Raw genomic sequence first — 17,221 nt, forward strand, 5'->3', positions numbered from 1 at the left:
TTTGTGTTAGTTTCAAGTGTACAGCAGAGTGATTCAGTATATTTGCAGAGTATACTCCATTATAGGTTATTACAAGATTATAATTATCTATCCTTGTTGCCTATCTGTTTATATACAGTAGTTGGTATCTCTTAATCCCAGAATCCTCATCATTGAATTTGTAAGCTATGGGTTTGTCATAATAGCCTTTATTATGTTGAAGTGTGTTCCCTCTATACCAACTTTGATTAGTTTTTATCATAAATGGATGTTGAATTTTGTCAGATGCTCTTTCTGTATCTGTAGATGATCATGTGATTTTTTCCCCCCTTTCTTTTTGTTAATGTATTACACTGATTGATGTGTGGGAATTGAGCCATCATTGCATCCCAGGAGTGAGTCTCACTTGATCATGGTATATGATCCTCTTTATGTATTGTTGAATTCTGTTTGCTAATATTTTGTTGAAGATTCTTATATCTATATTCACCAGAGATATTGGCCTGTAATTATTATTATTTTTTTTGGTAGTATCTTTGTCTGGTTTTGGTATCAGGGTAATGGTATCCTCATGGAATAAATTTAGGCGTATTCTCTTCTCTTCAGTTTTTTGGGATATTTTGAGATGGCTAGGGATTAGTTGTTCTTATATGATTGGTAGAGTTCCTGTGAATCCATTCAGTCCTGGGCTTTTGTTTGCTGGGAGTTTTTAAACTAATTGTTTCACTGTTAGTGATTGGTATGTTTGGATTGATTCAGTCTTGGAAGATTGTATGTTTTAGAGATTGTATTGTATTTAGATTGTATTGTATTTAGAAATTTATCCATTTCTTCTAGGTTGTCCAGTTTGTTGGCATATAAATAGCTGTAGTGTTTTCTTATGGTTTTTTGGTATCTCTGAGGTCAGTTGTAATTTTTCCTGTTTCAGTTCTTATTTATTTAGGCTCTCTTTTTCTTGGTGAGCCTGACTTAAGACTTATCAGTTTTATCTTTTCAAAAAATTAAAAAACGTGGCTCTTGGTGTCATTGATATTTTCTATTGATTTTTATTTTGCTCTCTATTTATTTCCTGTGATCCTTATTATTTCCTTCCTTCTGCTATCTTTGGATTTTGCTCTTTTTATAAGTAACTTAGGTTGTTTATTTGAGGGTTTTTTTTTTTTTGTTTCTTGAGGTGTTTGCCCTAAACTTCCTTCTTAGAATTGCTTTTCCTGTGTGCCGTAGATTTTGGAAAGTTGTGTTTTTATTTTTATTCATCTGCAGGTATTTTCTGATTTCCTCTTTGACTTCTTCATTGACTCAGTAGTTTTTTTTAATAGCATGTTTTTTAGTCTCCACATGTTTGTGTTTTTCCATTTTTTCCCCCTCTAATTGATTTGTAGTTTAATACTGTTTTGCTCAGAAAAAATACTTCCTCTAATTTCTGTCCTCTTAAATTTGTTGGGACTTATTTTGTGGCCTAGAATGTGATCTGTCATGGAGAATGTTCCATGTGTACTTGAAAATAATATGTATTCCACTATTTTCAGATGAAATATCCTATAGATATCTATTAAGTCTGGTCTAAGGTGTCATTTAAGATGGCTGTTTACTTACTGGTTTTCTGACTGGTTGATCTGTCCATTGATGCAAGTTGCATATTAATGTTCCCTACTATTATTGTATTATATTGTCAGTTTCTCCATTTATATCTGTTAATATTTGCTTTTAGGTGTTCCTATACCAGTGGATATATGTTTACAAATGTTCCATCCACTTATATTGATCTGTTTATCGGTATATAATACCCTTCTTTGTCTTTTGTTATAGATTATTTTAAAGTCTAGTTCCCCCAGCTTTCTTTTCATTTTGTTTGCTTGGGATACATTTTTCCATTCCCTCACTTTCAGTCTTTGTGTGTCATTAGCTCTGAAGTAAGTCTCTTATACGGAGAAGGCAATGGCACTCCACTCCAGTACTCTTGCCTGGAAAATCCCATGGATGGAGGGGCCTGGTAGGCTGCAGTCCATGGGGTCGCTAAGAGTTAGACACGACTGAGTGACTTCACTTTGACTTTTCACTTTCATGCATTGGAGAAGGAAATGGCAACCCACTCCAGTGTTCTTGCCTGGAGAATCCCAGGGACGGGGGAGCCTGGTGGGCTGCTGTCTATGGGGTCGCACAGAGTCGGACACGACTGAAGCGACTTAGCAGCAGCAACAGCAAGTCTCTTAAAAGCAGCACGTAGATGGGTCATTTTAATCTAATCAGTCACCTCATCTTTTTTTCCTTTTTTTAAAAAAAATTTAAAGTAGTTTGTATTGCATTATAGTTGCTTTGCAATGTTGTGTTAGCATCAACTATATAGCAGAATGAATCAGCCATACATATACATATATCAACTCCCTTTTGGATTTCCCTCCCATTTAGGGCACTGCGGTGCATTAAGTAGAGTTTCCTGTGCTATGCAGTATGTTCCCATCTGTTATCTATTTTATACATAGTATTGATAGTGTATATGTGTCAGTCCCAATCTCCCAATTCCTCCCATCCCACCCCTTTCCCCTTTGGCATTTGTTCTCTATGTCTGTGAGTTTGTTTCTAATTTGCACCCAAGGTCATCTATACCATTTTTATAGATTCCACATATATGCCTTAATATACTATATTTGTTTTTCTCTTTCTGACTTATCAGTGACCTTCACTCTGTAGGTCACTTTCTGCCTTACTTCACTCTCTAGGTCTATCCAACACCTTATGTCTTTTGATTGGAGTTTTGGTCAGTTGACATTTAAAATGATTATTGTTAGATAAATACTTCTTGACATTTTTGTTGTTTTCTGCAAGTTGTTATTCCCTGTTCTCTTAGTATAATTTCTTCCATTGTGATTTTGTTTTATTTAGTGGTATGCTTGTGTTCCTTTCATTCTGATTTCCTGTATCTGTTGTAGGTTTTTGATTTATGGTTACCATGGGATTCATATGTGTTGACATAAAACTATATCTGCTTGTTTTAAACTGATAGTTACAGAAGTTCAAACACATTTTAGAAGATCTACATTTTTAACTCCCTTTCCCTACATTTTGTGTTTTTGAGTTCATATTTTACATCATCATATTTATCCCTGAATAGTTCTTTGCAGTTATGATTGATTTTATAATTTTTGTCTTTTAATCTTCATAATAGCTTATTTAAATAGTTGATCCACAACCTTTACTATATATTTGGCTTTTCTAGTGGGGTTTTTCCTCTCTTATAAATTCTTCTTGTAGCTTTATCTTTTTTCACTTAGAGAAGGCCCTTTACCACTTCTTTTATAATTGATTTAGTATTGATGAATTCTTTTAGTTTTTGCTTCTCTCTTCTTTAATTCTGAATGATAATCTTGCTGGGTAGAGTATCCTAGGTTGTATTTATTCCCGTTTCTGCACTTTAAATATATCATGCTACTCCCTCCTGGCATGCAAAATTTCTGCTGAAAAATCAACTTAAAACCTTATTGGGGGTTCCTTTGTATGTGACTCTTTTTCTCTAGCTGCCTTTAGAATCCTCTTTGTCTTTAACAATCCTCTTTATCTTTAACTTTTGCCATTTTACTTACGATATGTCTTGGTCTCTTTGGTTTTCTCTTTTTGGGATTCTATGCTTCCTGTACCTAGGTATTTGTTTCCTTCTTTAGGTTCAAGAATTCTTCAACCATAACTTTATCAAATATTTTCAACCCTTTTTTCTCTTTCTTCTTCAGGACCTCTATAATGTGGATAGCATATGCTTAATATTGTCTTAGAGGTTCCTTCCTCATTTTTGAAAAAATTGTTTTTGTTTTGCTCCTCTGATTGAGTAATTTCCATTATTGTATCTTTCAGAGTGCTTATGCTTTTTCCTGTATTACCTGGTCTGCTGTTAATTTCCTTCTAGTGTATTTTTCATTTCAGTTATTGTATTCTTCAGCTCTGACTGATTCTTTATATTTTCTGGTTCCTTGTAAGATTTCTCACTGTGTTCATTTGTTCTTTTCCCAGTTTCAAGCATCATTCTTACTATGAATGCTTTATCCAGTAAATTATTTCTTTCAATAGTTTTTTTTTTTTTTTTTTTCCCTTCTTCTTTTCCAGGGTTTTCTCTCATGTTCTTTCATTTGAGGCAAATTTCTCTCTTCTCATTTTGGTAAACTCTCTGTGTCTATGAAATTGGGTGAAACACATTTATCTGTCCTGGTCTTGAACGTATATTTACATGGGAGTGTCCCTATACACTCTGCAGATGTCCTGTGACTTTGGTAGGAGAGCTGGAGCTGAAGTGAGCACGGGTCACATGTTTGCTCAAGGTGGACTCACAGCTATCATCTTGGTAGAAGGTGAGACTGGAGAAGAAGGTGCTGGAGCTATTCTCAGGTTTGAGCCAGAGCTGGGCTTAGTGGTTGTCACTGCCCTCTTGGGCACAGAGTCATGTCCTAACATGCTGGAGCAAAAGCCTTGGAGTCTGGGTCCAAGGTGGTTCTGTTCCCTTTAAGTGTGTTCTCTCTCCCCTCTCAGCAATGGAACTATCGTCCCAAAGGGGAACAACACTAGAGCAAGAGGAGCTGGTATAGGCCAAGTCATTTGCAAGGATGGTCACAGCATGCCACCCAGAGCTCAATACAGCTCCCCATCAGTTGTCTCCATTAGTATCAGCAGTGGTTTCACTCGCCCTATTCAAGTGCAGTGTCTTGTCCAAGCCAACTCTGTCCCCTCCAAGTGTGCACTATCCTTGACAGTGCACACTAGCCTTCACACTGCTGCTGGAGCTGTATCTCACAATATTGTGTGAGTCCTGGTATGACTGCCCCCCACCCCTACCCACACCCCCTGAAGTTTTTAACTTTTAAAATTATCTACATTGAGCCTCAAGCAATTTATCAGCCGAATTCAGTCTTTCCTACCTGAATGCTGGTTTCTGTGGCAGTTTCTGCTTCAGATCTCTGCTCCCATAAGCTGTGACTCTTTGTTTTTACCTATCTCTTCAATCTTTGCAGTTTGCCCTGTGTCCTCTCTTAAGGATCTAGGAACGGTTGCTGATTTCCAGTCTGTTCTGCCTTTTTTTTTTTTACTTGTTAGGACAGAATGAAGACTTCTGAGCTCTTTAAGTGTGGAACTGGAAATCACTGCCAGCCACTGTCTTTTTTTTTTTTTTTTAATTAATTCTTCCACTTTATTTTTTATATTTATTTACTTATTTTTGGTTGTGTTGGGTCTTAGTTGGGGTGAGCGGACTTAGTTGCCCTGAGGCATGTGGGATCTAGCTCCCTGACTGGCTATCAAACCCACCTCCTCTGCACTGGAAGGCAGATGCTTAACCACTGGACCACCAGCGAAGGCCCAGTCAGTCACTGTCTTTTAATTGTGAATTTTACTTGGCTAGCCCCTCTCTGTCAACGTGCCAAAGCTGTTTTCTTCTATACAATTTTTTATCCATATATAACATTGACATTTACTCCTAGCTTTAATCATTTTGACATAAGCAGTATGATGTCAACAGCAGTTATTGAATACCATCGATTTGAATTGCAATTTCTTTTTTTATTAATTTTTACTTATTACATTTCTTAGTACTTATTGCTTACTAATATTTAAGAATTTTATAGAGTTGTGTTTATTTGTAGTGTAGTTTGTTTCCTTTATCCATTTGTCTTTTGAAAGAGGGAAGTTTTATGGATTTTAAAATGCACATTTTTGAATGTCTGAAAATGGCTTTAGCTTTATTCTTTCACATGAATGCTCATTTTGAGGGAATATAATTCTGTTTCATATGATTTTCTTTCAGAACTTCAAAGCTACATTTCATTGTCTTTTAACATCATAACATGCCAAAAATGATACGATACCAGTTTTTTGGGGCATTTTTTGGTAGGCAGTTTTTGTTCCCTGTTAAGTTAAAAAATTGAGAAGCAAAGGTCTGTAGTCTTAAGATTTCTAATTTGCTTTTGTTTTCCTAAGAATAGTTCTGTTAGAATTAGTTTAAATTTGAAGATAGGTAAGATGAAGGGTATGCTGCTGCTAAGTCGCTTCAGTCGAGTCTGACTCTGTGTGACCCCATAGACTGCAGCCCACCAGGCTCCCCCGTCCCTGGGATTCTCCAGGCAAGAACACTGGAGTGGGTTGCCATTTCCTTCTCCAGTGCATGAAAGGGAAAAATAAAGTGAAGTCGCTCAGTTGTGTCTGACTCCTAGCAACCCCATGGACTGCAGCCCACCAGGCCCCTCCATCCATGGGATTTTCCAGGCAAGAGTACTGGATTGGGGTGCCATTGCCTTCTCCGAAGATGAAGCGTATCGTTATATTTAAAAAATCCCAATTAATAAACTCCCATTTTCCCCCCATATCTTAAGCTTGAATAAAAGGAAGGCCCCTCAGAGTCAAATAACTTTCCCTCCTGTGGTCATCCTACAGTATCTTTTTAATGCTTGCGTCAGTGAGTAATGCCCAGTTGCCTGGGGTAGCATATTCTCCTTCCTTCTTTTTGACTACGCCCTAATTTATGTATTTTGAGTTGGAATATAGCTTCCTCAACAATTTGTTTATTGTCTTCTTAATGGACAGTTCAAAATAAAGCTCCTCCTCCAGACAGTTGTAATTTTAGTTTAGATGATGAGCTAAAGATGGTGTCTTCTTTTATACCTACAATTCCTATCCAGGTGTTTCAAAATTTGTAACTGCTTTTTAACTGGTTGTTGAAAAGTATGTAATAACTTTCTATCTTTTTATATAAATAATTTGTATCTTCAACTGTCCTTTTATTTAATTTTTTTTTTTTTCAACTTAGACCTTGTGCGGACAGTAATGACCTCACGTTTCCGATTGCCTGCTGGCAGAACCTACAATGTACGCGCATCAGAGTTGGCCCGAGATAGACAGCATACAGAGGTGGTTTGCAACATCCTTCTTCTGGATAACACTGTACAAGCTTTCAAAGTTAATGTAAGTATTTTATGTCTTTTTAAATTTTGATATTTTTGTTATAAATCTGAATTTATACTAAGTTTTAAAGCTAAAATTGTTTAATTATAGTACAGTTTGAAAAGCCTTATTCAGTGAGGAAAGTCTTGTTAGTTTGGGTTTGTAACTGTCAAATACACATTCTAAATTCAAATAGGGTCTATTAAGAGGTTGACAAGCCAGCAGTGGATTATTAGTGGAGCACATCAATAGTATGTGGGTGCATGCATGTGTGTGTTCACTTGTGTCTGACTGTAGCCTTTGAAGTTCCTTTGTCCATGAAATTTTTCCAGCAAGAATACTGGAGTGGGTTGCCTTTTCCTCTTCCAGGGCATTTTCCCGACCCATGGATTGAACCTGCGTCTCCTGTATCTCTTGCATTGGAGGCGGATTCTTTACCACTGAGGTTTTTGTAAATGTGTTTGAAAGTATGAACAATGGCATTCCTCTTTTTTTTTTCTTTAATTTAAATGATTTCAAACCTACAGAAAGGTGAAAGAATAATATTATGAATACCCACCTACTCTTTTCCTGGATTGACCTGTTGTTAACATTTTGCTTGTTTCTTTTATCTTTCTTTTTCTGTCTGTATTTTCCTAGCCTTCTGAAAGTAGGTGATACACTTTACCTGTGTTTCAGGAGCCTATTGTGTTTGTCATTCAGTCGAGTCCTACTCTGTGACCCCATGGACTGCATACAGCCCATCAGGCTCACCAGGCTCCTCTGTCCGTGGAATTCTCCAGGCAGAATACTGGAGTGGGTTGCCACTCCCTTCTTCAGGGGATCTTCCTGACCCAGGGATGGAACCCAGGTCTCCTACATGGCAGGCAGATTCTTTACCATCTGAGCCACCAAGAAAGGCAGCCTAAGAATCTCATAGATTACTGCTATGCCATTATCACATCCCCAAATTTAACATTATGAAAACGGTAGTACCTAATACATAGTCCATATTGAAACTGGAATTCCTCATTTCCGCATCTCCAGGATAACACTTTGGTCTCCTTCCTGCTGTGTTAGCCAGGTATTTCTAGACTTTGGAATCTTTACGTAATATAGAATATTAATCTTCAGAATTCCTCCCTTTTGTAACAGCATGGATAGATGTCACACTAAGTGAAATCAGTCAGACAGAGAAAGGCAAATATGGTGTGATTTCACTTATATGTGGAATCTGAAAAAAACCTGAACTCAGAGAGTAGAATAGTTTTGGCAGGGCCAAGAAATGGGCAAGATGGGGAGATTGGGTTAAGCTTTCAGTTATCAGATAGGTAAGTTTTGGGGAGCTGATGTACAACATAGGGTCTAATGGCAACAGTACTGTGTTACATGGTTGAAAGTTGCTAAGAGAATGAATCGTTAATTGTTCTCACCACATACTATGCCTATGTTACATTTCCTATCTGACATAATTTTCTTGTTGTGTACTTTAGTTGATAATAGTTCTATATTTTTCAGTGTAGTAATCAGAATGCTATCTACTTATTCTTTCAAGAAGATATATGTTTAGTATATTTATTTTATATATGTTTATATTTAGATCTTTTGAATATGTTTTGTATAGTTAAATATCATTTCTAATAGAGTTGAGTATATTACTAGGAACGTTCTCTGTCATTACTTTAGGATACCAGCAAACTTATGGGAAACAATATGAGAAACTGACTGTTGGATATGTAATATATTTATTCCTCTTGGTGTCAGGTCTGGAATCATTCAGAGTGTCAGAGTTGCTTTGCACTTCTGTTATTGATGCTGCAGATTTTAATCTATGTGAACAGTTCCCTATTTATGCAGCTTACAGTCTGTGCAGTGGTTCATGGTAGCCTGCACACTAGTAGAGGAGCTTAAACTTTGCTAGTTATTCTTTCATGTCCATTAAGTACCTGTCAGTCTCAGAAATCCCCATTGTGGACAGTTCCTAGATTCTCCAGCATCTCTTCACTGGGAAGGAGAACCACTGTTTGATTTGGAGATTACCAGTGAGTGATTTGTAACACCTTAGTTGTTGGAGCCATTCCTTTCCCTAAAGATTTTTATATCATAGGTAAAATATTCATTGTTGCCAAAGCCTGCTTTTTTTTTCCATCTTGATATTCATCTCATCGAAGTTTTTCCTTTATATTTTTCTGAGAGAAAATGTTGTGCTAAAGGAGTTGATAGAACTTTATTAGTTCTCTCTCTCTGTGGACATAGGAGTGACATAAGCTCATTACTGTTACTTTAGTTTCAAGTTCTGTTTTCATGGCCATTCATTTTACTGTAGTCGGCCTATAGATCTGTCTCCGTCATGGCCTAAATTATCATCAGTTTACCAAAAACATGTTTCTACTAGAAACTTTAAAATACATAGTATCTGTACTATAAAAGCAGAGACGTTACTTTACCGACCAAGCTATGGTTTTTCCAGTAGTCATGTATGGATGTGAGAGTTGGACCATAAAAAAGCTGAGCACCTTAGAATTGATGCTTTTGAACTGTGGTGTTGGAGAAGACTCTTGAGAGTCCTTTGGACTGCAAAGAGATCCAACCAGTCAATCCTAAAGGAAATTAGTCCTGAATACTCTTTGGAAGGACTGATGCTGAAGCTCCAATACTTTGGCCACCTGATGCGAAGCCCTGACCCCTTAGAAAAGACCCTGATGCTGGGAAAGACTGAAGGCAGGATGAGAAGGGGATGATAGGGAATGACACGGTTGATGATGAGTCAGTTGCATCACCGACTTGATGGACATGAGTTTGAACAAGCTTTGGAAGCAGTCCCTGGGGTCGCAAAGAGTTGAAATATGGCTGAGTGACTGAACTGAACTGAATTTGTATTATACATGGATTGATTTCAGTCTATGATGATTTTCCCCTAATTTTTGTTTTTATTTTCACTTTGGTTAGAGCTGTTTAGCAGTAGCCTGTGTGACAAGGAAGGGTTCTATAGAACCAGCCTGTTGGAATTATTAGGGCTGTGCAAGAAATTACCCCAAAACTTCATGGCATGTTTATTATCCTCAGGGATTCTGTGAGTCAAAGGTCCAACAGAGATGATTTATACCTGCTGCTATGTATGTTGGACCTCAGCTAGAAGACTCAAAGTCTGGAAGCTAAAATTTTTTGAAGTCTAGCTCACTCGTATGACAGTTACCTGAGACCTTAAATGGTCACCTGTATGTGACCTCTCTGTGTCCTGAGCTTCTTCACAGCACAGTGACTGCCTTCTAAAAGTAAGCATCCAAAAAAAAAAAAAAAAAAAGTAAGCATCCTTAGAGAGAGCACCAGGGTGTGGCCACATTACCTTTTCTCATCTGGCCTTGAAAGGCACGTAATGTCAGCTCCACCATATTCCATTTGTCAAGACTATCACAAAGTCATACTTGGGATCAAGGAAAGGGGAATAGACTGTCAGTTGATGGAAAGTAGCAAGGTTCTAAAAGATCATGTGGGGTCAGACAACTGCTGTAGACTCTGGGGAAAGTATAATCTGCCAGTGTGTCCTCTGGTGGGAGGCTTCCATCTAACACATTCTCTTCACACAACTAAACCTGTGTTTGCCTTCATATGTTCTTAAGAATGTTCTCCCACAATTGTCTCCCTTGCTACTTGAAAGATGGCTTACATATCAGAGGTCAGAGATAAGAGGGAGATTTAATTTTTACTGTCTACCTTTTATATCATTTAAATTGTTTTTCTGGGGTTTATATATTTATTTTATATGTGAATGTATGTAAAATTGACATATATAGTTATATTTGGAAAAACTGAAACAATACTCAAAATGTATGATCATTTATTTAGCACACATGATTCAATGCACAGTTCTGAGGCACTTCATAGGTAGCAGTACTTAAAGACAAAACAAGACTTATGCAGTGAGGATTTATGTTTGTTTCTTTTCATTTTTGTCCACATAGCATTATTCCCTCAGTTTCCTTTTTGTTCTCTTTGTTATGTATCTCTGATATAGTCAATAAAGAATAACTGATAATTTTTTAATTGAAGTATTGATACAATTAATTTATAAAATTATGTTGTTTCTGGTATACAGCGTAGTGATTCATTTTTGTTGTTGTTGATTATATTCTACTACAGTTTATTATAAGATACTGGGTATAATTCCCTATGCTATGCTGTAAGTCCTTGTGGCTTATCTATTCTATGTATAGTAGTTTGTTAATTCCATACCCCTAATTTGTCCTTCCGTTTGGTAACCATGTCTGTTTTCTGTATCTGTGAGTCTGTTTCTGTTTGCATACATATTCATTTGTATTATTTTTCAGATTCCACAGAAGAGTGATGTATAGCATTTTTCTTTCTGCTTACTTGGTATGATAATACCTAGGTCCATCCAGATTGCTGCAAATGGCAATAATGCAGTCTTTTTTATGGCTGAATAATATTCCATTATGTATATATACCACATCTTCTTTAATCATTCATCTGTTGATAGGCACTTGGCTGAATTCTTTTTCTTGGCTGTTGTAAATTGTGCTTCTGTGAACATTGGGGTGCATGTATCTTCAAATTACTGTTTTTGCTTTCTCCAGATATATACCCAGGAGTAGACTTGTTGGATCATATAGTAATTCTGTTTATAGTTTTCTGAGGAACCACTATACTGTTATCCATAATGACTTCATCAATTTACATTCCTACCAACAGTGTGTGAGGTTTCCCTTTTCTCCACATCCTCTCCAGTATTTATTACGACTTTTGAGATGATGGCCTTTCTGACAATTCTGAGGTGATACCTCATTGTGGTTTTGATTTGTGTTGCTTTAATAATTAACGATATTGAGAATGCAGGCAAAATACTCTTTGATGTAAATTATTGCAATAATTTCTTAGCTCAGTCTCCCAAAGCAAAAGAAATAAAAGCAAAAATAAACAGGATCTAATTAAACTTGAAAGCTTTTGCACAGCAAAGGAAACTGTCGACAAAATAAATACAACTTATGCAATGGGGAAAAAAATATTTGCAAATGATATGACTGAAAAGGGGTTAATATGTAAAATATACAAACAGCTCTTATAACTCAATATCATAAAAACAAACATGCCAATAAAAAAATGGGCAAAAGACTTGAACAGACATTTTCCCAAAGAAGACATACAGATGACTAATAAGCACATGAAAAGATGCTCTGCTGCTGCTGCTGCTAAGTCGCTTCAGTCATGTGCGATTCTGTGCGACCCCATAGATGGCAGCCCACCAGGCTTCGCCTTCCCTGGGATTCTCCAGGCAAGAACACTGGAGGGCGTTACCATTTCCTTCTCCAGTGCATGAAAGTGAAAAGTGCAAGTGAAGTCGCTCAGTCGTGTCCAACTCTTAGTGACCCCATGGACAGCAGCATGCTAGGCTTCACTGTCCATCACCAACTCCCAGAGCTTACTCAAAGTCATGTCCATAGAGTTGGTGATGTCATCCACCCATCTCACCCTCTGTTGTCCCCTTCTCCCTGCCTTCTATCTTTCCCGGCATTAGGGTCTTTTCCAATGAGTCAGTTCTTTGCATCAGGTGGCCAAAGTATTGGAGTTTCAGCTTCAGCATCAGTCCTTCCAATGAATATTCAGGACTGATTTCCTTTAGGATGGACTAGTTGGATCTCCTTGCAGTCATCAATATCAGTTCAGTTGTTCAGTCATGTCCGACTCTTTGTGACCCCATGAACCACAGCACGCCAGGCCTCCCTGTCCATCACCAACTCCCGGAGTTTACCCAAACTCATGTCCATTGAGTCAGTGATGCCATCCAACCATGTCATCCTCTTTTATCCCCTTCTCCTCCTGCCTTCAATCTTTCCCAACATCAGGGTCTTTTTGAATGAGTCAGCTCTTCGTATCAGGTGGCCAAAATACTGGAGTTTCAGCTTCAACATCAGTCCTTCCAATAAACACCCAGGACCGATTTCCCTTAGGATGGACTGGTTGGATCTCCTTGCAGTCCAAGGGACTCTCAAGAGCCTTCTCCAGCACCATAGTTCAAAAGCATCAATCCTTCAGCACTCAGCTTTCTTTATAGTCCAACTCTCACATCCATACATGACTACTGGAAAAACCATAGCCTTGACTAGATGGACCTTTGTTGACGAAGTAATGTCTCTGCTTTTTAATATGCTGTCTAGGTTGGTCATAACTTTCCTTCCAAGGAGTAAGCAGCTTTTAATTTCATGGCTGCAATCACCATCTTCAGTGATTTTGGAGCCCCAAAAAATAAAGTTAGCCACTATTCCCATTGTTTGCCCATTTATTTGCCATGAAGTGAAGGGACCTGATGCCATGATCTTAGTTTTCTGAATGTTGAGCTTTAAACCAACTTTTTCACTCTCCTGTTTCATTTTCATCAAGAGGTTCTTTACTTATTCTTCACTTTCTGCCATAAAGGTGGTGTCATCTGCATATCTTAGATTATCAATATTTCTCCCAACAGTCTTGATTCCAGCTTGTGCTTCATCCAGCCCAGCGTTTCTCATGATGTACTCTGCATATAAGTTAAATAAGCAGGGTGACAATATGCAGCCTTGATGTACTCCTTTTCCTATTTTGTACCAGTCTGTTGTTCCATGTCATAGTGTTTGAAAATTGTCATAGTGTTTGAAAATTCCAACATTGTAGTATGTGATAGATCATTAAATCTTTTCTTTAATTTGAATGTTTTTTCTCTAAGCTATATAATATTAAGCACTAGAAAAGTATCAATCAGATTTGTAGTTGTGCATAAAGTCACCATATTTCTTGGTTTATTCTTTGATTGTTTTTTATTTTTATCAGGCATGTGTAGTTCTTAGGTCTTGTATCATGTTTGTCATGTATAAGTCTTTACTTATAAAGACATTTACTTCTTTTTTAAAAATAAATTATAGATAGTATTTTAAAAATGTATTTTTAAAATCTGTGTCAGGTCTTAGTTGCAGTAAATGGGCTTCTCTGTATTTGTGGCATGCACACTCAGTGGTTGTGATGCATGGGTTTGCTCCATGGCATATAGGCTCTTAGTTCGCCGACCAGGGATCAAACATGAGTACCCTGCATTGAAAGGCAGATTCTTAATCACTGGTCCACTAGGGAAGTCTCAAGACAGTTACTTCTGTTTAAAGATTTCCTCGGCAGTTATGCAGTGATGAATTTAAAAGTTTTTATTTTGAAGATTTACTAGTTCTATGATTATACACAAGTTGCTCTCCCTTTCTGTATTACAAATTCTTCATTTGTTAAGAAAGGACACGCATCTTGCATAGGACATTTAGAATTAAATGAGAGTGTGTATGAAGTGTTCTGTATGTGTCTAACTCACAAGATTGATTCTTTATTGCTTGTGATCCAGTCGACCTATACTCTAGTTCCAGAAGTGTTTCTTTGAAGAATATTATTATAAAAATTTCACAAAATAGCAATCTCCTAATTGCTTTATACGTATATATGATATTTTTACCATGTGCTTTGTACATGTCCAGTTTCCAAAACCCAGCTTGTTTCTGGCATATTGATTAAAAACACAAGTACACAGGAGCTCCTTGGCAGTCCAGTGGTTAAGATTCCAGGCTCTCACTGCTGAGGACCCAGATTTAATCCATGGTCAGGGAACTAGGATCCTGAAAGTCAAGTAGCAGAGCCAAAAACAAACAAAAAGAAGTATACATGAAAATTGTAAAGATGCAAGTTTATTCTTAAAGAGTTGTCAAATGTTACATCTTTGAGAATTAGATATTTTTTATCTTGGCTACTACAGTAAATTGTCATTGTTCATGGACTTCATTTAATGACAGTTATTTAGTGCATATTATACATGATGGGAAAAAGTTTCAGAAAACAGCTGTAGGTCATTAAAATTTTGATGAATATGATGGATTCTATTTAGAAAGATTCTGTAACTTAGTGCCCTCTACTTTAGAAATAATGTATAATTTTCTTGTTTATTTATTATAATATGTATAATACATGTTATACAGTGTGGTGCACAGATCTTTACTCAATGAATGCTTATCTCCGTATGTATCTGTGGAACTACCACGCAGAGATTAAGATACCAAATACTTCCCTCAGCAAGAAAAATTCTTGTGTTAAGTATTTCTTACTCCATTTTATCTTTGCTAGGTTAATTTTTGGTTAACCTTTTAATGTTATGCTTTCAATTATTACCTTAGAAATTGCAAAATTTGTCAACTTACAAAAGCCTACCTTTATTTATACAGTTGACTCTTTAGAATAACATGTTTGAAATGTGTGGTTCCACTTGTACATGGACATTTTTAATGAATGCATACTGCAGTACTACACAATTCACATTTGGTTAACACTGCAAATATGGAATCATGGATATGGAGACTGTTACACACAGATTCTCTACTATGCAGAGTATCTGTACTCCTAATCCCCAGGTTGTTCAAGGGTCAACTGTACTTATACCATGTTAACCCCAAGTGGAAAAACTTAAAGCATTTTGAATCTATTTACTTGTGTCCTGTTTTTTTTTTGCTATCATTCTTATGTTTACCATTCTCCTCATATGTTTTGGGGCTTCCTCCTCATGTTTTTGGGCTTCCCCGTTGGCTCAGACAGTAAAGAATCTGCCTGCAAGGCAGGAGACCTAGGTTTGAACCCTGGGTCAGGAAGATCACCTGAAGAAGGAAATGGCAACCCACTCCAGTATTCTTGCCTGAAGAATTCAGTGGACAGAGGAACCTGGTAGGCTCTAGTCCATGGGGTTGCAAAGAGAGAGACAGGACTGAGCATTGGATCAAAGTGGTCCACTACCAATTTAACTGGCTGTCAGAATAAAATCCAGTACTATTTAGAGGAAGATAACACTCCAGAGCTTCTACACTAGGGTTGAATAGGGGTCAGCAAACCTTTCTCATAAGAAGCCAGCCCTGTAAGACATCACTTTAAACTGTCAATATTCTGTTTATAAATATAAACACTATATAAATATAGTGTTTATATTTACACTATTTGCATCTATTCACTTCTTATATATCCTTGCTTTCATTTAGAATCTTTCCCTTCCTAAAGAATCTCTTTTATTATTTTTTGAAATAGAGTCTATTAATAACAGTCTTTCAACTTTTTGTTTGTCTGAAAATGCATTTAGTTACTCCTTATTTTGGAGGATAGTTTTTCTGGGTATAGAATTCTACATTGATAGGCTTTTTTCTTTGTAGTTTAAAGGTATCATTTCATTGGCTTTCATAGTTTCCCTTGAGAAGTAATTTTTTATTCTTGTTGTTTTCAAGCAGGATGAGACATAAGTCCTTTCTTCCTCTGTTTTTGAGTTCTCTCACTTTATTTTTGATTCTAGTCTCTTGTCTATAATATACATAGATATGGTTTTGTGTTTGTGCATTTGTCTTGCTTGGTATTCACTGAGTTTCTTGAATCCATAGGTTGATATCTTATAAAATTTGAAAATTTCTTATTCTTTACAGATTTAAATATTGCTTCTGGCCCATTTTTCCTTCTCTCCTTCTTGACTCCAGTTACATCTGTTAGACTGTTTGACTACATCCCACATCTAACATATGTTCTGTTTTGTTGTTTATAATTTCTTTCTGTGTTTTGAATAGCTACTAACTTGTTCTTGAATATGCTGATTTCATTTTTTGCTGTGGTTATTCTGCTGTTAAAACCATCCAACCAATTCCTGTTCCACATACTGTATTCTGCAGTTCTAGAATGTCTACATGATCATTTTTATAGATTATAACTCTCTTGTGAGGTATTTCATATTTTAATATATTTTTTCTATTCTGCCTCTATTGTCCATATGTTAATCATAATTATTTTGAAGCCCTTACTGACCAAGACCAACATGTAGATCCCTCATAAGTCTGTGTATTTTTGTTGACTGCTTTGTCTCTTGATTATTAGTCACTTTCCCTGCTTCATCTATATGATTGATATTGTGAGGGTAATGTAGTGTGTGTGTGTGTGTGTGTTTTTGTGTGCACGCGCATGTACTCAGCTGTGTCCAACTCTTTGCAGCCACATACATTGTAGCCCTCCAGGCTCCACTCTCCATGGAATTTTCCAGGCAAGAGTACTGGAGTGGGTTGCCATCTCCTACTCCAGGAGATCTTCCCAGCCCAGGGATTGAACTCCATCTCTTGCATCTCCTGCATTGGCAGGCAGATTCTTTACCACTGTGCCACCTGGGTGCCGGGGTCCAGCCCCAGCTGATCCAGGGTATTCGAAGGAGAGATGGCATAGGCAAGGGTCAGGAAACAACTGCTTAATTACACGTTAATTAAGGATACAAAGAGTAATAGAATGAGGATAGCTCAGTAGGAAAATTCAGTGGAGA

General features: G+C 37.0%; 1 protein-coding gene across 6 annotated transcripts in view; it reads left to right on the forward strand.

Moving 5' to 3' along the window:
• The window catches only part of PTPN4 (protein tyrosine phosphatase non-receptor type 4), a 197,265-nt gene that overhangs the window by 24,866 nt on the left and 155,178 nt on the right, over positions 1-17,221 (forward strand). For 4 of the 6 annotated variants that reach the window (XM_044936424.1, XM_045164288.1, XM_045164290.1 and 1 more), the window contains exon 2: positions 6,761-6,915. In XM_044936424.1, coding sequence (XP_044792359.1) covers positions 6,778-6,915 — 138 coding nt within the window. In that variant the 5' untranslated portion in view covers positions 6,761-6,777. Of the gene's footprint in view, positions 1-6,760; positions 6,916-7,263; positions 7,362-17,221 lie in introns of those variants that run through there. The other 2 variants (XM_045164291.1, XM_045164295.1) reach the window with 1 other exon arrangement.

The sequence above is a fragment of the Bubalus bubalis genome, chromosome 2 (assembly GCF_019923935.1).
Source record: "Bubalus bubalis isolate 160015118507 breed Murrah chromosome 2, NDDB_SH_1, whole genome shotgun sequence".
NCBI lineage: Eukaryota > Metazoa > Chordata > Mammalia > Artiodactyla > Bovidae > Bubalus > Bubalus bubalis.